Below are 21,551 nucleotides of genomic sequence, written 5' to 3' on the forward strand. Positions count from 1 at the left end.
TATGATCTAAATTTGCTTCCAGTATGAATGTACCAGGGGGTGGAGTGGATTTACCTTTGCAGTGTGTTACACATGCACCTGTGGGACCAACGACAGGTTGTCTGAAATCTTCTATAGTCAGTTTTTTAATGCCTTCCTCAAGGATCATTGTAAGATTTTGATTTTAAAAATCCAAGTGAATTGATTACATATTAGTATCTGGCAGGTAGTGGGTTACTTAAATATTAACTCTTGCCTCTATTTCCAGGGCTGTCTTCCTAATATGTTCTAAAATAGCAAGCCAGCTGGCATCTATTATAATGGATTGTGGACCCATTCTGATTAATTAGTGCTCATGCCTTTGAGGTCTGATAAATATTTTGAATATTACATCTGTCTATTATGTTCCTTGTGCAGAATATGTTCAAAGTTATAGTGGTGAGTATTATAAACTAATAAATTATAAAATAATGAATTGGTACATAGCTTATCAATTCATCATGAGTGTGGATCATGTGAATCAGCCTTCAGAATCTAATCAAACTTACACATACTAATAGAATCAAGTTGTTGAACTTGCAAAACTGAGAAGTTTCTAGGCCACAAAACCCATGGAGATGGAATTCAACATTCCCCTGGGTCTACCCTCTAACCATCTTAGTGATAATTTAAAACACAAGGAGAGCCTGGGTGGAACCACAGAGGAAGCTGATTGACTATGAGAGCCAAATTTTCCTTGTGCCAGGAAGAGTTCCTTCTGAATATGGAGCGGGCTTTTATAATAGAGGAGTGGTCTGTGGGTACTTCTGGTGCTAATATTCTGGACTCTTACTCCATGTTTTATCCAGACAAGCCCTGAAGGGAACTCTAGAAATAGATGCAAAGCGAGAAGAAACCAATGAATTTGACTCAATGCTGTGTAGCGCTTCCCATGGAGAAGGCCATGGCACCCCACTCCAGTACTCTTGCCTGGAAAATCCCATGGACGGAGGAGCCTGGTAGGCTGCAGTCCATGGGGTCGTTAAGAGTCGGACACGACTGAAGCGATGCAGCAGCAGCGCTTCCCAGAGCCATCTTTGCCTTTTCTCCAAGGCCACGATCTCCTGCCTTCTGGTCCGAAGGCAGCTCCCTTCCTGTTGCTGTGATAGTTGGTGGCTCATCCTCCACAAGAAGCAATCCCTAGGCCATGTCTGTAATGAAGCACTGCCAGGCCTTGGTGCTCTAGAATTATTTTCAACTAGTCCTCAGCCTGATACATGGCAAAACCAATTTCCCTATCTGCTTTGTTTTATTCTTAAGGGAAGCTCAACAGGAGGACCAAACAACTTGGATTTATACTTTTCCCACAATTCCTGACCTCTTTTTTTTTTTTTACTTTATTAAAATACTGAGTTTATTTCACATGTATATTTTTGTCTCCCCACCATTTCCATCTGTCTGACCACCACTACTACTATTCCTATCATAACATTCCATACATACTTAAAACCAAGCAAAGGGTGGAGTTCCATCTTTAAAAACTAAACAGGCATTTTGGACAACACATTCTTGTCAATGGAACGTGGACAACATTTATCAGAGACGGTAGGGAAAGTTCTCACTTTGCATTATAAAAAGGACAGCCAGATATCAACTGTTACAGAAATGAAATAAGACGGAAAATTTTTAACAAACTGTTTAAACTGTTTTCTTAAAGAAACTTCCTCCACTGCCAGAGATCTTGAATAGCCTCCTGGTCAGTCATCCGGAAACAATTCTTCACATAATTGATAAACTTGGCTTCCACTTTGGGAAGGGAACCCCTTTTTTCTATACTTGCTTGCATTTTTGCTTTAATGTCTTCTAAAGAGCTAGGCCCTTTCAGTGCTTTAGGTGTTTTTTCCTGTTTTTTGAAGGATTCTTGACCTTTTGATCTTGGTGTTGATGGTTTTGAGTCTTTTCCATTTTGGTTTGATTTTTGTGCATTTTTGGCTGGCGTATCTCGTACAGATTTCTTTACTGGAGCTTTTTCTTCAACTTCCTCATCAAAATCGTCATCATCATCATTGTCTGCATCATCGTCATTGTCATCTTCATCATCATCGTCATCTTCATCAGCAGCAAGCTTTGCTTTTTTCTGGGGAAACCTGCTACCACTTCCAGGGGCAGAACATTTTCCAGATATACTTCATCTTCTGACTCTGCATCTTCCTCCATAGCCACTAAGTGCTGTCCACTGATATGCACAGGCCCTGAACCACACTTCAACCGTAAGACCACAGGTGGTGTAATTTCAAAGCCCCCAAGAGAAACCCCTGGCTGTACAGACATTTTCAAAGTTGCCAGCGTTACTTTAATTGGACTGCCTTCATAATTCATCGCCTCTGCTTCAACAATTTGTAACTCATCCTTTGCTCCGGCCCCTAAACTGACCGTTCTTAAAGATAACTGGTGCTCATTTTCATCATTATCCACCTTGAAGTGATAATCTCTGTCAGCCTTTAGTTCGCAACTGAAAAGATAGTTCTGGGGCCTCAAGGAGCTCATGTCCATGTCCATTGAATCCTCCATGGGTTGGCGGCATGCACTTATGTGAAGCCGGACGGAATTAAATGACTACTATTCGAATGAGCAGCCGTGCAAGACAGAATCACACCAGGGATTCCTGACCTCTTTAAATGGAAATTCTCATCAACCAGCACACCGGGCTGGCGAACTGAGCACAATGGAGATGTGCTGGAATGATCTGAAGCCCTGGCATCATTACGAAATATCTTCTCAGGATTCTTTCCCTGCTCAGGTTCTGCAAGCAGAAGAAAATTTTCTGAAACAGCCAAGCATAATCTCACACTGCAGTTCTGAGAGCTGGCCCTGCGTACCTGAAAAAGGATTAGCAAAATCTTCACCTGTCAGGGCAAAGCTGCAGAAACCGCATCTCAACCCCGATTTTCAGCTTCGCCTTATCCTCAACTGGCTTGGCATAGCTCAAAGATTAAAGGATAAGTTTCAGCTTGCAGCTGGTTGTTTGACTTACCACCTGAGTTTGGAGTGTTTGAAAATTTTATCCACAGAGGCCACAGTGAAATTCCACCTTCAGGTTTGGCTTGCGAAGGCAGAACAAAATTCACTGTGGTTCAAGTTCCTAGCAGATTTTTTAATGCCTTGGAATATTCTGATTGTATAATGATTTCTGCTTATTAAGAATGATTCAGCAATAAACAGAGGTCCATTTCCCTGTGCATACAAAGGCCTCTTTCTTACTTTAACTTAAGGGATATCACTTAGAGTAATTTTCATACACTGTGTGTTCCACAGTTTAATGGGCACTTCCACACACAGTACCTCACTTCACCTTCATGACAAGCCCTGAAGTCGGATAATTTCCTGTCACTGGGAAGTTCAGAGCATTTACTGTCTTGTCACAAGCAATTACAAGTCACTGCTAGAGTTGACAGTCAGACCTGGTTCTCCTGACTCCACTATTATGACTCGCCTGCTGTCAGTGTGAGACTAGGTGATCCAACTCCCGACTGAGGTCCATGATGCAGGATGGAGGGGAAGAACCAGGACTCTGAGAGAGGACAACTGACACCCTGAAGCTCACGTGACTCTGCCCACCACGCACACAGACTGCGTGATGATGCCGGTGCACAGGGGTGACCAACTCAGCTGCCTGGGACTGTCCTGGCATTAGCCCTGAGACTCCTGTGTCCTGGGAACACCTTCAGTCCTGGCAAACCAGGATGGTTCGCAAAGAGTTGGACATGACTGAGCAAATTTCACTTGAGGGAGTTTACCAAATGAGGACGTCCGTATTTGTGCTGGCACCTTGTATATTGGTACTCTTTTGCCTTGGCTCATAAGTAAACAACTTTTTGTTGTTGACGTAAAACTTTGCCATCTTTGATTTGAAGATTAAGACTCAGAATAGTTGTTTGGTTCACTTAACTCTTAACTCTGTCTGGTAATAACCTGTGAGATATGCTGCATTTCTTCAGTGTTCGCTGCTAAGAAAATGGTGCTCCCAGTCAAGGCTGATTGACTGGTAGTGCTTTTACCTTTTGGATTTAATTTGGCCAGTGAGTTAGCATGACTAATTCTAACTGATAATTTTTTTTTCTCTCATATACTTTCTTCTTCTTCTTCTTATTTTTAAATGTATTAGCAGTCTCATTCCTGGGCATATTCTGGACAAAACTATAAGTCAAAAAGATACATGCATCCCTGTATTCACAGCAGCACAATTCACAATAGCCAAGACATGAAAACAACCTAAAGGTATATTGGCAGATGAATGGACAGAGATGTGGCACATATATACAATGGAATGTTACTCAGACATAAAAAAGAGTGAAATAATGACATTTGCAGCAACATGGATTCATCTAGAGATTATCATACTAAGTGAAGTAAAAAGAAAGAGAATACCATATCGCTTATATGTGAAACCTTAAACTGGCACAAATGAATCTAACTACAAAACAGACACAGATTCACAGACATGACTGGGACAGAGGCTGGGGCTTGAAGTGGGAGATGGGAGTTAGCAGACGGAAGTACTACATATAGGATGGATAAACAAGGTCCTTCTAATTGATAATTCTGAATTAGGTATATAGATTTTAAGGTGGACCTACAACATTTAATATATTACACTGAGAGAGGTATCTGTGGGCAAAGCTTATGCCAGGTTTTGAAAAGAAAATTTTGCTCATATCTGTTGTCTGTAAGTATATTTCATGATCTGAACAGCTTTTCAGACTTGAAAAACCTGCCCTACTGACTGAGTCCACAAGAGTAAAATCTCCTTTGTGTAAAATAAATTTGCTTGGAGGTGAACGTGCCAGTGCACTTCCAAATAGTGTAAAAAAATAAAATCCATCCTGGGTACTCTCCTGTCAATAGTCAGTAAATCCCAAAGATTCCAGCACCATTGTATTATTTTCAGAAAAAGTCCCTTGACGTAGTTAAACAACTACTTCAGGAGAGTGAAACACTTGCCAAGTAGGCGAAAACCCTTAACATTTTGAGAGCCAGAAAGAGGCTGGACTTCAGTTCCCTTTCTCTCTGCACTGTATGCCTTTGTGTCATGCACAGCCTTTACAACTGTATGAGACAGTCCATAATCTGTTCACATGCAGAGCTAGCAAATTTTACATATCTTTCTATCCCTCAAATATCTAGAAACCATAGTTATCCATACTCATGTTCTATATATCCTTGACTCCTCTTTTCTAATTTTGACCTTCTATTCCAATCTTTCACACTTTCCTGGCCTTGTTTTCATTTATGTTTAATTACATGTTTTCTACAAATTACATGAAGTCTCTGTGTTGTGAAGTGTTAATAGAAAATCAATAAATACATACACACACATCCCTAAAATCAGCTGTGCCTTGCAGAGCAGCTAAAGAAGCACAGAATACATTTTTACTGAGTCATGCTGAGCTGAACTAACCTGATATATTTTTATATCCCCAAATATAAGATGGATAAGAAAGCTTTCAGTCATTTTCCATAGGATTGGCTATCTTGTCTTTGTTAGAGCTCTACTCATGGTTTGATCATTACAGGTTACCATGTTTCTTTTCAAAACTTGACTGCAAAGGGTGAGGCTTTTGGCTCATTGAAAGTCTTGAAGGCATGAGCCATATCAACTCAAGGCATAACTTTTGAGCCAGACTATTTATCTGAGGGCACAAGAGGCTGTTATTTACCACAGACTAAGCTAAACAACAGGCAGAAAAAGTCTGTTTACTGAAATACAACACAAAAAGAAAGACAGAATGGGCACCCCTGGGAAAGTAAGCAGAACATTTCTGTATCCTCATGATCTAATAATATGGGTCTGGTTGTTAGAACTTGAATATCTTAACATAATTAAATACTTGGGGATATTTCTTAGGGAATTAAAAGCCTGTTGAGCAAGCATACCCTGGGGGATGAGGGAGAGCAAGGGGTTGGGATTTCAGAAAATGCCAGTAGAAACCCTATATGCAAAACAGGAAAAGAGACACAGATGTACAGAACAGACTTTTAGACTCTGTGGGAGAAGGTGAGGGTGGGATGTTCTGAGAGAATAGCATTGAAACAAGTGTTTGAGACAAGTGCTCAGGGCTGGTGCACTGGGAAGACCCAGAGGGATGGGATGGAGAGGGAGGCAGGAGGGGGGATCGGGATGGGTAACACATGTAAATCCATGGCTGATTCATGTCGATGTATGGCAAAAACCACTACAATATTGTAAAGTAATTAGCCTCCAACTAATAAAAATAAATGGAAAAAAAAAAAAAAGACAGACTAACAGGAAAAAAATAAACAGGATGTATTAACTTGTATATTTCCTTTAGGCATGGAAGAAACTCAGGCATGAGTAAATTCAAGAGAGGTGGCTAGAACTTGAGCTTAAATACTATCTTCAGCTACAGCAAAGGAAGATGGGTGTGGGGGAAGCAAGTTATTGGAAGGTGACCAGGAAAAGTGGGCCAAACAACTGTTTGTTATGCAGATTTAATTCACAGCCTTCTCCATTGATAAGATTCTCTTGTGACTTACAGTCACCCTTCTCTTCCTGGTAGAGGGAGCTAGATGTTTTTACAAATGGTGATTTCCTTTATGAAAATGTAATGTATGCTCTATTTCCAGTGCTTCTCCTATATCTGCTATTTCCCAAAATAGTCCACTCCAAAAATCCTTATGCCAAAGATGAATATCTGGGTTGGCATTCTCTGGTCTTCTACATGTATATATACATATAAGAAGCCCACACCCAGCCCTGCCTCTTCTTCAGGACACGGAGTTAAGTAACTTGGAAACCCATGGTGAAGAAAGAGATGGAAACAGTCTAGTACTTCACCTCCAAAGCCACTTATTTGTAAATCATTTCATTAGTAATGAAGGATGTGGTAGAAATACTCACTTGTTTCTATTACTTCATAGAAAAAATAGATGTGTTTGTACTGAAAAAAAAAAAAAAACAGGGTAAAACAGCATATGGGAGCTTTTTCAGTAAGAAAAATGGGAAAATGTGATTTCTATTGACATTATTAATAACTGAATTTCAGGATAGCCGGGCAATTGTTCTGGTAAGCAAAATGTTTCCATAAATTGACTTTCAGTGGCACATACTGCTATTTACTACTTCTCAACACACAAAATGTTCATTCTTAGATGCTTCCAGTGTGACTTTTATCTGTCATTCTCAAGCACAAAAACTCCTCCATGCTCCACATATTTCATATTTATAGTTTTACTTTAAATCCCAACTATTAATCCATCAGGAATTAGTGTGGGATTGTGATGTGAAATTTCTAGCATCAAGACTGGACCACATTGCACTGTGACTCTTTTCATATTGTTCATGGGTCATTACTGCAGACAGTGACTGCAGCCATGAAATTAAAAGATGCTTGCTCCTTAGAAGAAAAGCTATGACAAACCTAGACAGTGTATTAAAAAGTGGAGACATTACTTTGTTGACAGAGGTAGAAAAGATAGAAGGCAGATGGAGAAGAGGACAACAGAGGATGAGGTGGTTGGATGGCATCACTGACTCAATGGACATGAGTTTGAGCAAGCTCCAGGAGATGGTGAAGGACAGGAAAGCCTGGTGCGCTGCAGTCCATGGGGTCAGAAAGGGTCAGACATGGCTGAGTGACTGAATAACAACAACAAAGAGGACAGGAATAAAACAATAGAGTCAGCAACACTGTGACCCATGACATTTGCCTCAGAGAGGCTGAGGGTGAATGTTAAAATCACTGATGGCTTTCAGCGTCCCATCTGTTTCCAGCATATCATTTCTCAAAGTCTGTTGTAAAAGAGCCATGTAACTATCCATCTGAAGCAGATCTTAGAAATGGTGTATTAGTTGACAAGTAAGATGAAAGATAACTGATAACTCATTTGGCATCTGAAGAAATGAATTAAAATATTTTATAGGATTCCTAAACAGATTTGAGGATGGAAAATCAAGAAAACAATTTCTCTCTCTCCCCTTCTCTGATTTCAATAATGTCAGCAAAATTCTTTAATTAAATAACTACCCAAACCAGCTGGACAGCTGAAGGCTCTTCACTGAGATGCTCCACTCTTTAATTTCCACTTCTGTGAGGGGAGGAGTCTGGTGGGCTGCTGTCCATGGTGTCGCACAGAGTCGGACACGACTGAAGCAACTCAGCAGCAGCAGAGATGAGAAACCTTACCTCACCTATCTAGACCCATGAGATGCAAGAACTGGACTGGGTACAAAAAAGGATTAGGAGATGCAAAGAGACAGTCATTCAGGAATTCGCAATCTATACACATCATGATGTTCATGGTTCCCTTCCTCTCTAAAGAAGCTAATTTTCTAATATCCTCACCATTGCCACATGATTATACAGCTATTAAATGCTGGCTTAGATTCTCGAAGATATATATCAACAACATTTTCTGTTTTATAAATCTGCTCTTGTGAATAAGTGATACACAGGTGACATTTTGTTACTTTGAAATGGTAGTAAAAGAACCTAGTTTAGTAAAATATTATGTGAGCACAGGCAGAGAAAAAGCGAAGGGCCAGAAAGGGTGTACCTCAGAATCTGGTCCAGCCCTGCTTCCCACATGTTCTGTCACCAAGGATCCAGGTGTTAGTGTCTCTGGCCTCCACTCCTCATATATCAAACACAGGTGTACATAAGATGATCTCTAAGGATTACAAAGTGATCTGTCCAGATTTGTATTGTTCGGAGAGTCTGTAACTGTAAAGACAAAGTTGGAACCTGTTTATAACTCTCACCAGTTTCTTAGGTTATTAAACGTAAAGTGGCTGTGCTATGGGAACAGAGGAAACCCTTTTCCATTGAGGAGATACACCAAAGGCGAAAGAAGTCATATCAAGGTAATCACCTGAGAGTGCATCCGTTCAGCTCAGTCGCTCAGTCGTGTCCGACTCTTTGTGACCCCATGAACCGCAGCACGCCAAGCCTCCCTGTCTATCACCAACTCCCGGAGTTTACTCAAACCCATGTCCATCGAGTCGGTGATGCCATCCAACCATCTCATCCTCTTGTCGTCCCCTTCTCCTCCTGCCCCCAATCCCTCCCAGCATCAGGTATTTTCCAATGAGCCAACTCTTTGCATGAGGTGGCCAAAGTATTGGAGTTTCAGCTTCAGCATCAGTCCTTCCAATGAACACCCAGGACTTTTCTCCTTTAGGATGGACTGGTTGGATCTCCTTGCAGTCCAAGGGACTCTCAAGAGTCTTCTCCAACACCGCAGTTCAAAAGCATCAATTTTTCGGTGCTCAGCTTTCTTCACAGTCCAACTCTCACATCCATACATGACTACTGGAAAAACCATAGCCTTGACTAGACAGACCTTTGTTGGCAAAGTAATGTCTCTGCTTTATAATAGGCTATCTAGGTTGGTCATAACTTTCCTTCCAAGGAGTAAGCATCTTTTAATTTCGTGGCTGCAATCACCATCTGCAGTGATTTTGGAGCCCCCAAAAATAAAGTCTGCAAGTGCATATAAGCCTAAAATTTTATCACCCCTACTTTGAGTATATCATTACTGTGAGGTTGGATCCTTAAATAAGAAAATGTTTCCCAGTTTTCAGTTATTAACTCTCATTCTGTTTTTTTTTAATTTATAAGGCCATAGTAGGTATAAAATTAACGAGTTATTGATTAAAAAACAATTCTACTAATCTGCTCTATATAACTTTTATTTGTTGAATTTTTATTGACACAGTGATAAAAATGGTTAATCATTATGACTAATGACTATTTTAAAAATCTTCTGGGTATCAAATAACATTGAGATTACTTTTCACAAAGAATAAGGAACTCATTTGTGTCTGGAGAAATAACAGCTTCCTGGAACATTCCCCCTACTCCTTTGGACAGAGCCTAACCATTGTTTTGGTCACCAGGTTATTGAATAGTCATTGCTGCCATCTTTCTTTGACCATCTCTTATTATCTGAGCACTGTGGTAGCATACAATTTTGCTCACTTCTCTTCTGCAGACCATTCTCATTCCCTCTATCTTTCATCAAGAGGAAGAACTAACTGTAAAAATCTACTTTTGTGCCTGGTAACAAACTGCATTCTAGTTCCCTCACAGGAGCATCAGTTTACTTCAAAAAGACTGAGATTCAAAATACAGCCAGAGGCAACAGTACTATAAATTCCTTAAAGAGAGAGATTCTGGTTTGATGGTTGATCCTTAGCTCAGAATTTGAGAATCAACACTATTATAGTGGGCAGTCATCCAGCATAAACAATTATAGTCTTTTCAAGAAAGAGATAAATGTCTTCCCAACTGTAAAACAACCCCTTTGCTGGTTGGTGCAGTGTTCTTATCTTTGAACCCAGATGTTGGCAATGGGAATCTGTCAAGCAGATGACCACGTGGTAAAAAGGAGCAATACTGTCTAAGTTTTCAGTGATTGTGGGACATGAAGCCACTGGGGTTGTAGACAGCATTGGAGAAGGAGTCACTACCATGAAAACAGGTGTGCAAATGTCGAGCCACAAGTCTGAGATAAGTAGGGTTATCTATCCTATCAAAGGAAATAGTGCAACTAGGAATTATCAGAGGAGCCTTAATGAATTTAGGAGGATAAAAGAACACAAGGAAAATGGATTGTATAGAGTGAAATTTAATTTGGCAAAGTCTCAACCTTTAGCAAACAAATTTGATGTGCTTATAAACTTTAGAATACAGGCATACATTGTTTTATTAAACTGTGCTTTATTATGCTTCTAAGAAGATGCATTTTTTTTTTTTTTTTACAAATTGAAAGTTTGAGGCAACCCTGCCTCAAGCAAGTCTATCAGTGCCATTTTTCCAATAGCAAAATTTTTAACTAAGATATATACACTGCTATTTTACACAATGCTATGGCATACTTAAAAGACTACAGGGTAGATAAGCATGATTTTTTTTATGCACTGGAAAAACCAAAAAATTTGTGTGACTCACTTTACAACAATGGTCTAGAACTGAACCTGTGATATATCCAAGGCATGCCTCTACTCTTAGGCAATTCTTGCATGTGGCATGGGCTCAATTCACATTCATCTATTTCATCCTTTAATGTTAACAACCAACACATTATATCATGTTTTCCCTCTAGATGACAAAGTCATTCCCCAATTTCTGCCTCAGTGTAGAGAATGCAATGCTTGTCGCTACCCATCTGGCAACCTTTGTATAAGGGCAGAGTAGGTTTCAGTCATTTTTCTCTAATGCCATTTAATTGTTCCTGTGCTAATTTTTGAATTGAATTAAAGTAAGTATTTGACATATCAAACCATTACTGGTCATGGAGTCCTGGCTGATGGCACCACTAGATTTGCGTGCAAGGGCAAGCCAGTCTATCACTTCTTGAGCACCAGTACACTCACTGAGTACACGGTGGTGGGTGAAATTTCCATTGCTAAGATTGATGATGCAGCTCCTCCTGAGAAAGTCTGTTTAACTGGATGTGGATTTTCCACTGGATATGGGGCCACTATTAAGATTGGCAAGGTAAGAAGCAGGGTAGGCTAGTTCTTATTTTATTTTTTAAATGCTTTTTTTTTTTTTTTTTAGGAAAACAAGATTTTTTTAAAAAGCAAAACTTTTGAAAGCATCTCATATTCAGGCTGTTTCTACACAATGCCAAATCAACTGGAAGAAAATGAAAAATTCAGATTCAAAATTTTATTTCTGAATAAGAGAAAATAAAATCTCTAGATTTAATTTTGTTTCCTTTGTATTTCCTTCAGTTTCTTTTCTAAAATTTAGACTCACATCTAATATTAATTTTTTTTCACAAAATAAGTATTAAGGCTGGTGTGTTAATTTGCTAGGGCTGTTGTAGCAAACTTCCACAGACTGAGTGGCTTAAACAACAGAAACTTATTGTCTCACATTCTGGAAACTAGGAACCCCAAATCAAAGTGTTGGCAGGACTGGTTTCTTCTAAGAGCTGTGAATGAAAGATCTATTCCAGGTCTCTCTCCTTGGCTGTCTTCTCCCAATGTCTCTTCATATCACCTTGCTTCTATGCCAGTCTTTTTATCCAAATTTCCCCCTTTTATAAGGACATCAATCATACTGGATTAGAACCCATCTAATTACCTTATTTTAAAGTTTATTACTTCTGAAAAAAACCCTATATCCAAATGAGATCACATTCTGAGGTACTGAGAGTTGAGACTTCAACATATAAGTAGTTATGTGGGGGGAAAAATGCAACCTCTAATGGCTAGCATATAGTATGAAATCATGAAAGCTTAAGAGTGATTATTTGGACTCAACTTATGTCAGAGGAACTGAGGAGCCTCTTGATGAAAGTGAAAGAGGAGAGTGAAAAAGCTGGCTTAAAACTCAGCATTCAAAAAACTAAGATAATGGCATCAAGTCCCATCACTTCATGGCAAATAGATGGGGAGACAATGGAAACAGTGACAGACTTTATTTTCTTGGGCTCCAAAATCACTGCAGTTGGTGACTGCAGCCATGAGTCTAAGACACTTGCTTCTTGGAAGAAAAGCTATGACCAAAAAAAAAAGAAAGAAAGAAAAGCTATGACCAATGTAGACAGCATATTAAAAAGCAGAGATGTTACTTTGCCTACAAAGGTCCATCTATAGAGTCAAAGCTATGGTTTTTCCAATAGTTATGTATGGATATGGACCATAAAGAAGGCCTAGTGCTGAAGAATTGATGCTTTTGAACTGTGGTGTTGGAGAAGACTCTTGAGAGTCCCTTGGACTGCAAGGAGATCAAACCAGTTAATTCTAAAGGAAATCAGTCCTGAATCTTCATTAGAAGGACTGACACTGAAGCTGAAGCTCCAGTACTTTGGCCTCCTGATGCGAAGAACTAACTCACTGGAAAAGACCCTGAAGCTGGGAAAGGTTGAAGATAGGAGGAGAAGGGGATGACAGAGGATGAGATGGCTGGATGACATGACCAACTCAATGAACAGGAGTTTGAGCAGGCTCCAGGAGTTGGTGATGGACAGGGAAGCCTGGCATGCTGCAGTGCATGGGGTCACAAAGAGTCAGACACAACTGAGTGACTGAACTGATTGACTATGTCACTCTTAATGAGTAGAAGAAATGGGTAAAATAACACACAATTCATAAATACTAAAACCATTCCCACAGACAATCCTGTATGTGGTGGTCTCATCCAACTCCGAAGTCTTAAAAATTGTCCATGTGTTAGTTGAGTTGAAATTTCTATCTCCAGTACTCTCTCTGAACCCCAAATTCCTTCATTCAATGCCATACCTGACACCTCCCTTTGAGGATCTCATAGGTTTCTCAAACTGAGTATGTATCAAAAGGAATTCTTAATTTTCTTCCTCCCTGTCACCCAGCCATATTTATGCCCACTCTAATTTTCTTCATCCTATATCTTCCCTCTCCATTACCTTATATATAATCCAGCAGCAAGTCCTGCTAACTTTACCCTCAAGGTATATTTTAAATCTTTCCATTTTCTTCATCTCAATACCATCATCGTGTCTTCACTGGACCCAGTGTCCTCCCTTTTATTGTTTTCATTACTCCTCTTGACCATCCCCAGTAATTCTCCATTTATAAGTCAGAGTAATTTTATAAAACATAAATTGGTCTGCATTACATCTTTGCTAGAAATCCTTCAATAACTTCCATTCTTGGAACAATCTCATCTCATCCACTATGATCCACTCACACTCACCTGTCATGAGATCTGTAAGCCTGCTGAGCTGTCCCTGTCTTGCATGAAAATATTTACATGAGGTATTCTAATTGTCTGGAACACTCATCTACTGAGCCTTTATGTGGCTGCTTCCTTAACATTATTCTCAGTTTAAAGATCACCTGCTGGGAAAAGATACAATACTGGAAGAAACAGAAAAGTGAAAGTGTTAGTCGCTCAGTCATGCCTGACTCTTTGTGACCCCATGGACTGTAGACTGCCAGGCTCCTCTGTCCATGGGATTCTCCTGGCAACAATACTGGATAGCCATTCCTGGGTAGCCATTCCCGTCTCCAGGGACTCTTCCTGAGCCAGAAATTGAACCCAGGTCTCCTGCACTGAAGGCAAATTCTTTAAACTGAGCCACTAGGGAAGAAACAGAAAGACTACCAATTTGGAATTCCATCCTAGTAAAATATAATCTAAAAATTAAGGAGAAATACATGTTTTCTCAAAAAAAAATCACCTGCTTGCTCAAAGAAGTTCTTTATTTCTTTCTATCCACTCCATCTAAGCAGGAATCTCTTTCTGTTATTCAAGGTAACATGATTGCTTCATTAATAGTATGGTCCCAAATTTCAAATTCTCATACCTTTACTTTTCACTAACCACAAGCTCCAGGAAGGTATGGACCAAGTTTCTGTTCACTACACTGCTTAGCAAAGAGCCTGGACATAGTAATGACTCAATAAATAATAATTGGAAAAAAAGAGATGTATGAATGAATAAAGAAAAGGGATGTCCAAATAAAGGAAATATATGTCCAAAGGAAGACTAAAAAGGTGAGGAGTTTGTGGAAAATATACATATGGCTGTTCAAACAGATTTATTCCAAGAAAGAGATGAGAGAAGGGACATTGGATATAGTTTAAATTAGTATTCTACTTTTTTACTGTGCTAGTAAAACTACCAGAGAAACTACGAGAAAAGGCAGAACATGCCCAGTTTAGTTTCTGACCACAAAGAATTCATCAATAAAATTTGTTGTGTGGATGAGTGAATGATGAATGATATTTGAGAGAATAGCCACACGGATTTCAAAGCTCCAAATTCAGGAACTGAACTGAGAGCTTGGGAGGCCACAGCTGAAATTATAGCTCATGGAGAGTGGGCATGGCACCTCTGTACCCACATAAATCCCTGCTTATAAGTTTAGACATTTCAAAACACATGCATAGATATATACAGGTCTTTCTGTTTTCAGGTTTCCTTGCTCCCTGCTGTGTAATAGGATTAAGAGTGTTCTAGCAGGAAGATGACTTTTGTCTAGAATCTTCTTTAATATAGCATGAAGTAAAAGTGTTAGTTGCTCAGTCACATCTGACTCTTTGCAACCCAGGGACTATGTGCTGGTTGCATAGTCCACTGGAATTCTTCAGGCAACAATACTGGAATCAGTAACCATTCCCTTCTCCAAGGGATCTTCCCAGCCCATGGATTGAACCTGGGTTTCCTGCATGACGGGCAGATTCTTTACCATATGAGTCACCAGGGAAGCCCTAATAACACATAGTACAGGGTAAAAACCCCCCAACTGATTTAACTACATTTTCTTCCTGAAGCTATACATGGATCAATAATCTATTTCAACATGGAGATTCAACTTTGATGAAAAATACTCAGTTATGATCACTAAGAACATGCTGGTTAAACCAAATCTAAAACAAATTTGTCATGGGTTTGTGCTGTTTCTGGTTCTGTTTGTGGCACTGTCCTGAGAATGAGTCATTCGGTCCTAACAACTCATCAAAGTGATCTTCTGACTTTCATGTTCTGATACTGGAGATACTTTGCAGGTTCTACCTTTTGACCCTAGGTCTAGCATTTACAGGACTTGTCTCCCCACAGGTCACCCCTGGCTCAATTTGTGTGGTCTTTGGCCTGGGAGGAGTTGGCCTTTCGGTCATCATGGGCTGTAAGTCAGCTGGTGCATCCAGGATCACTGGGGTTGACCTCAACAAACACAAATTTCAAAGGGCCGCTGTAGGAGCCACTGAGTGATCAGCCCCAAGGACTTCACCAAGCCCATCAGTGAAGTGCTATCAGAAGTGACAGGGGACACTATGGGCTACAGTTTTGAAGTTATTGGGCATCCTGAAACTATGGTAAGAGCCACGATAAGGGGAGACACATAGTACACAAGCTACCTTGATTGCACGAAGGTAGACTCATTTTCCATAGCTTTACTGATAGTAACTACCTATTAGGCAAAATACCTGGTAATCGTGAAGCAGTTGCACCTAAAGCCACACACAAACTTATGTGTAGGTCTGCCTGAGAAGTATCACATCATACCACCCTCATGTGACCAGGCTGCGAGGGAGTCAACCATCAGGGCAAAGTGTTCAAGTGTTAATCTGCTTTGTATATATGGCACTTTCTTTTCTTTTTTTTTTTGCAACAATGATTACATCTCTTGAACTTTAATAAGCCAAATAGCCTAAAGTGACTCTCTGGGGAGAGAGCAGGAGAACAGGGCATGGGTGGAGGGGCTATTCCAAATTTGGCAGTCTTTCCTCAAAACCATGATGTAGCCAATTTCTCACACTATACCTGAGCTTCGATTTCTCTTATCTGAATTCTCTCAAAATAGAAGCCTTCAGTTCTCTAAAATATGCCTCCCTTGTGGCAGCCAGTAGCACCAGACTTCTGCTTAGATCTGAGGACAGATCTTCTGGACTAGAAAGCCCCAGTTTGGGTTAGGGTAAGAAAGAACTGCAGTATGGGACACAGTCACTTCTGCTCCCAACTGAGCAGTAGATTAAATTCGCTCTAATACTTTTGGTACCTTAGGAATAAGTAGTCTTTACCACTGTTGTCATTCCCCTTCCCTGGCGTCACTTAGAATCTGAGTCTGTAACATGAAATGAGAAACATTCTCTTTCATTCTAAACTTAGATTGATGCCTTAGCATCTGCAACATGAACTATGTGGTCAAGGTGGAGGTAGGGGCTCCTCCATCAGCCAAGATGCTCACTTGCAACCCAATGCTGCTCTTCACTGGATGCATGTGGAAGGGATGCATTTTTGAAGGTAAGACCGACAAAGCCTCTGGCCTGAGAATGTGGCTTTAACTCTGTGGACAATGAGAGAAGTCTCTTTTTTCATCATATCCTCCCTGAAAAGCCTTTCTTCCAAGAATGGATATGAAGTGATCTAAAATGAAACTGTGGCCATGATGGTACAAAAGATAATCCCCCTACCCTGACTTACTGCTAGTATTGGTGGGCATATTTTTAATATTAGCATCTGCAACTCAAGTTCTCCAAAGGCCCGAATGAGAGGCTCCAGCACTCTCTATTGGGATGATTTTATGGAACAGAAATTTCTAATTTAACCTATTATTTTCAACATACATGAGAATGTGTATGAAAAATAGAATTTATTTGATTCACTAAATAGCATCAACAGAAAGTTCTGAATCTAAAGCCAAAATAAAAGGGATTGTCCCATTTTATGGGGATGATTGAAATTAACACCAGAAAGACTGACACAGACAACGGTCAACTCAGTCCTGGTCGTAAATGAACTATCAGTAGGATTTGATACAGCTGGTGGCTCCCTCTTTCTCAAACACTCTAGATATTACTTTGTTGTTGCTGCTGCTGTTCTTCCTGCTCCCTTCCTCCTCCTCTTCTTTCTCCTTTATTCTTCCTCCTCGTCCTTCCTCACTAGTCACTCCTTCCAGGAGTCTTTGCTGGGTTTTCCACATCCCTAAGATTCTAACTTTGGTGTGTTCTAAGGTTCAGTGCTCAGCCCTCTTCTCCTCTTTATTTACATTTCCTTCCAAGGTGATCTTCTGTGGTCTCAAGACTGTAAATACACTCTACCCACAACACTTAAGTTTATATCTTCAGCCTAGACCTGAAGACATAAAGGTTGCGTACCTGGCATCTCCACTTGGATAGTTGACAGATGTGTGAACTTTACCTGCCCTAAACCACCCCTGCCTCCCAGTCTTCCCATCTCAATAAATGATGACTCCATCATTCCTGTTGATCAGGCCTCAAACCCTGGGTTATGCTCTTTCTCTCATACCATGAGTATTCCAGCAAAGCCTATTGTCTCTACCTCCAAAGTATACCCAGGATTTGATCATTTCTCGCCAGCACCATCACTTGTCTAAGTCAGCATCACCTCGTCCTGCATGATATCAATGACTTAATGGTCTCCCTTGGACTGCAAGGAGATCCAACTGGTCCATCCTAGAGGAGATCAGTCCTGGGTGTTCACTGGAAGGAGTGATGCTGAAACTGAAACTCCAGTACTTTGGCCACTTTATGCAAAGAGTTGACTCATTGGAAAAGACCCTGATGCTGGGAGGGATTGGGGGCAGGAGGAGAAGGGGACGACAGAGGATGAGATGGCTGGATGGCATCACCGACTCAATGGGCATGAGTGTGAGTAAACTCCGGGAGTCAGTGATGGACAGGGAGGCCTGGAGTGCTGTGATTCATGGGGTCGCAGAGAGTCAGAGACGACTGAGCGACTGAACTGAACTGAACTGAACTGAAATGGTCTCCCTGCTTTTGCCCTTTGTCTCCTAGAGTATTCCCTACAGAGCAGCCAGAGACTGAGACTTTTAAAAGGGAAATCCGATCAGGTCACACTTCTCCCAAACACCTCTAACGTCTTCCTTTCTCACTCAGAGTAAAATCTCAAAACACGTGATGGCCAAAAGGCCCCTTGTGATCCGGCCCTCCAAGCCCAGCCACTACTACTGCTCTTCTCTATTCTCGACACACCAGCCTCCTCACTGCTCTCATCGGCCAACACTTCACCTCAACGCCTTTATAATTACTCTGCCTTCTCCCCGAACTACTTTACCCCAAGATTTCTGGATAGTTCCTGTCCCTTATGTTTTTGTTCAGATGTCACCCTATCAGACTGGCCTTCCCTAAGCTTTAAAAAAAAATCACATTCCCTCCTCACCTCCCTAGCTTCAGCCTCTGCACAACCTACTGCCCCCACTCTGTTTCTCTCCTTCGTTCTTGTCATTGATGATGTACTCGGCAATATTTGTTTACTGTCAGTCTCCCTGAACTAAAGTGAGATGATTCTTGGGCTTCCTGTTCTTCCTGAGATCAGGGACTGGGCATTTTTTTGCCCCCATCATGTTCCCATCCCTGAAATGGTACCTGGTACTTAAAGTGAAAGTGTTAGTCATGCAGTCATGTCCAACTGTTTGCAACCCCGTGGACTGTAGTCTGCCAGGCTTCTCTGTCCATGGGATTCTCCAGGGAAGAATACTGGGGTGGGTTTCCATTTTCTTCTCCAGGTTATCTTCCCGACCAAGGGATGAACCCAAGTCTCCTACATTGCAGGTGGATTCTTTACCATCTAAGATATCGGGGAAGCCACCTGGTACTTAGCATATACTCAAAAGGCATTCAGTGAATATGTGAATTCTACTTCTAAGTCATCAATAATCCATAATATCCCTACATCACACAAATAGTCAAAGTGAGGAAGCTCAACTTATATCTCTTATTGTTTATCAATTAGTCTTATTTCCTCTAAGGAGCCCTCTCTGAAGAATCTCCTCTGTACCAAACAGCCTCTCATTTTTTGTGTCCCAGGTACTGTGGAAAGAGAAAAGGAGTGTCCTCACACTGACCGTAGTCTCTGTCTCTGGTGACCTTCACAAGCGTTATAGCAGCCAGGTACTGAGTGGGCTCAAGAGAAAATAAGAGAAAAGGAAGTGGAACTGAGAACACTGGAGACAATTCTTCCTGTAAAGCAGTTTTTCTGTAAGAGAAGAGATATGAGGTAGCTAAAAGATGTGGGGACAAGAAAGCTTTTTCATGGGGTTTCTGTCTTTGTTTCTTAAGAAGGGAGAAATGCAGTTCCATTGTGTGCTGCTGAGAATAGTACCATCCAGGATAAAGGTAACAGTACAAGAGAGAGAGGGAACAAATATAAGATAATAAAATATAAAACTCATTTAGTAAACTCTAAAGAGAGCATGTGTGCTTATTTACAGGCTGGAAAAGCAGAGATCATGTTCCAAAACTGGTGAATGATTTCCTGGAAAATAAATTTGACCTGGACCAATTGATAACACATGATTTACGTCTTTAAAAAATCAGTGAAGGATTTGAACTGCTCAACTCAGGACAAAGGTACCTGCTTTTTTATGGTTATCTTGTCTCCTCCCCATAGGCTACCTTTTAAATTTAATATTTATAAATGTATGTTTCCCTCATATTTTATATTATTTTATGTAGCAAGACTGATATAGACTTACAAAAAGAATAAGTCTTCTTCATAGACTTATTGTGTCACTGTCCTATAAAACCAATTTTTAAAACCTCTGTACTTTGGTTTTTTAATACTAGATTGATTTCATCTTAGGTATTTTTATTTCATCACAAACCTGCTCACTTCTTCAAGTATTGCCACAAAATTTCCTTACTTTGTAGTTTTTAAAGTGCTTTTTTAAAGTGTGTTTTCTTCTGATCCTTGAAGATTAGGCTTTGTTTGCTTACTTGTTTTTTTAACTTTTGATTCCCTTCAACTATTTCTACCACCCCATAATCCTGTTTATGGCAACCACCAATCTGTTCTCTGTATCTATGAAGTTGTTATTATTTCAGATTTCACATTCCACATACAAGTGAGATCATATAGCTTTTGTCTTTGACTGACTCATTTCACTTAGCATAATGCCCTTGAGGTCCATCCGTTTTGTTGTAAATGGCAAAATTTCATTCTTTTATGACTAAATATTCTATTATACACACACACACACACACACACACACACACATACACTTTATTCATTCATCCATCCATGGACACAGGTTGTTTCCACATCTTGGCTATTGTAAATAGTGCTGCAGTGAGCATGGGAGTGCTCCCTCTCATTTCCCACAGTTGTTACCTTAAATTCAGTTATCTCTCACTGACCATGTTAACACAGTCATATGATAATAGGTCTCCTGCCTACTATATTTTACCATATTGGCCAGAACTTCACTAAACTGCTAAAACTCAAGTTGCCCCAAAATATCAATGCCTTAGCATGGTTTTGAAAGCCTTTACTATTAGACCACAACCTACTTTTATTTATTAATATATCGAGTCATTTAACAGCACCCACCCTATCACAGGATAGAATTTAGCACCCACCCTATCACAGCCTCTGTGCTAGGCTTTGGGGATAAAGCCCAGGAGTAACACTCAGCTACTTTGCTCCTAGACACCCAGAAGTCTAAGTTCACTGGATAACCCTTCCTGTGCACATCTTCATAGCCTTATTCATCCTTTTCCTTTGGAATTTCCCTTCAGGAAATCCCTTTCCTCTTGTCAGCTTTTGCAATTGTACTGATAAGAGTCAGCTCAGATACTCATATCAGAGACCCATAGAGAGAAAATGAATGGTGGCGACCTCAGGCCTGGAAGGATTACCAATAGCAGAATTGACCTGAAGTTTCCTAAATCAGGCAGGAAGGACAATTGCATAAAATGTTTTTGTTTGGAAGGTATGGAAACAAATCACTAAAAGCTGTCATTTTACATTTCAGCATTCAAACTGTCTTGACATTTTGAGGTTCTAGGTGACGGAAGGTCTGTGTTGTGTGATGGTGACCTGGACCTTCCCTTTTTACACTTTCTCTGCTCTGACCATGGATCTGTTTCATAAATACAAGCAGAAGCACAAGATTGAGGATATATATATGAAGATATATAGTCTTCATGAAATAAACATTCAGTGTCTTATGAGCACCTGGGAATTAGCAGGGTGCTTGGGTCAACAATATTAAAATTTTTAACTTACATGTTCTAAAGCCAAAATTATATATTTTGAGATTGTATATATGTACATATATAACATACATATATGTACATACATAATATATATTAA

At 40.2% G+C, this 21,551-nt stretch overlaps 1 protein-coding gene and 1 pseudogene across 1 annotated transcript; one reads left to right on the top strand and one right to left on the bottom strand.

The window, feature by feature from the left end:
• Positions 1 to 1,339: 1,339 nt before the first annotated feature.
• LOC122673341 lies at positions 1,340 to 2,529 on the bottom strand (annotated as a pseudogene).
• Positions 2,530 to 5,714: 3,185 nt separating this feature from the next.
• ADH7 (alcohol dehydrogenase 7 (class IV), mu or sigma polypeptide) lies at positions 5,715 to 21,235 on the top strand. Its single transcript, XM_043871066.1, is given in 12 exon segments — positions 5,715 to 5,762; positions 8,749 to 8,853; positions 10,319 to 10,360; positions 10,362 to 10,458; positions 11,083 to 11,170; positions 11,240 to 11,477; positions 15,534 to 15,681; positions 15,684 to 15,790; positions 16,584 to 16,596; positions 16,599 to 16,718; positions 19,669 to 19,807; positions 21,211 to 21,235. Coding segments are annotated over 12 exon segments (1,140 nt in total). The 5' UTR covers positions 5,715 to 5,744.
• Positions 21,236 to 21,551: the final 316 nt, after the last annotated feature.

This window comes from Cervus elaphus, chromosome 17 (genome assembly GCF_910594005.1).
Source record: "Cervus elaphus chromosome 17, mCerEla1.1, whole genome shotgun sequence".
Classification (NCBI taxonomy): domain Eukaryota; kingdom Metazoa; phylum Chordata; class Mammalia; order Artiodactyla; family Cervidae; genus Cervus; species Cervus elaphus.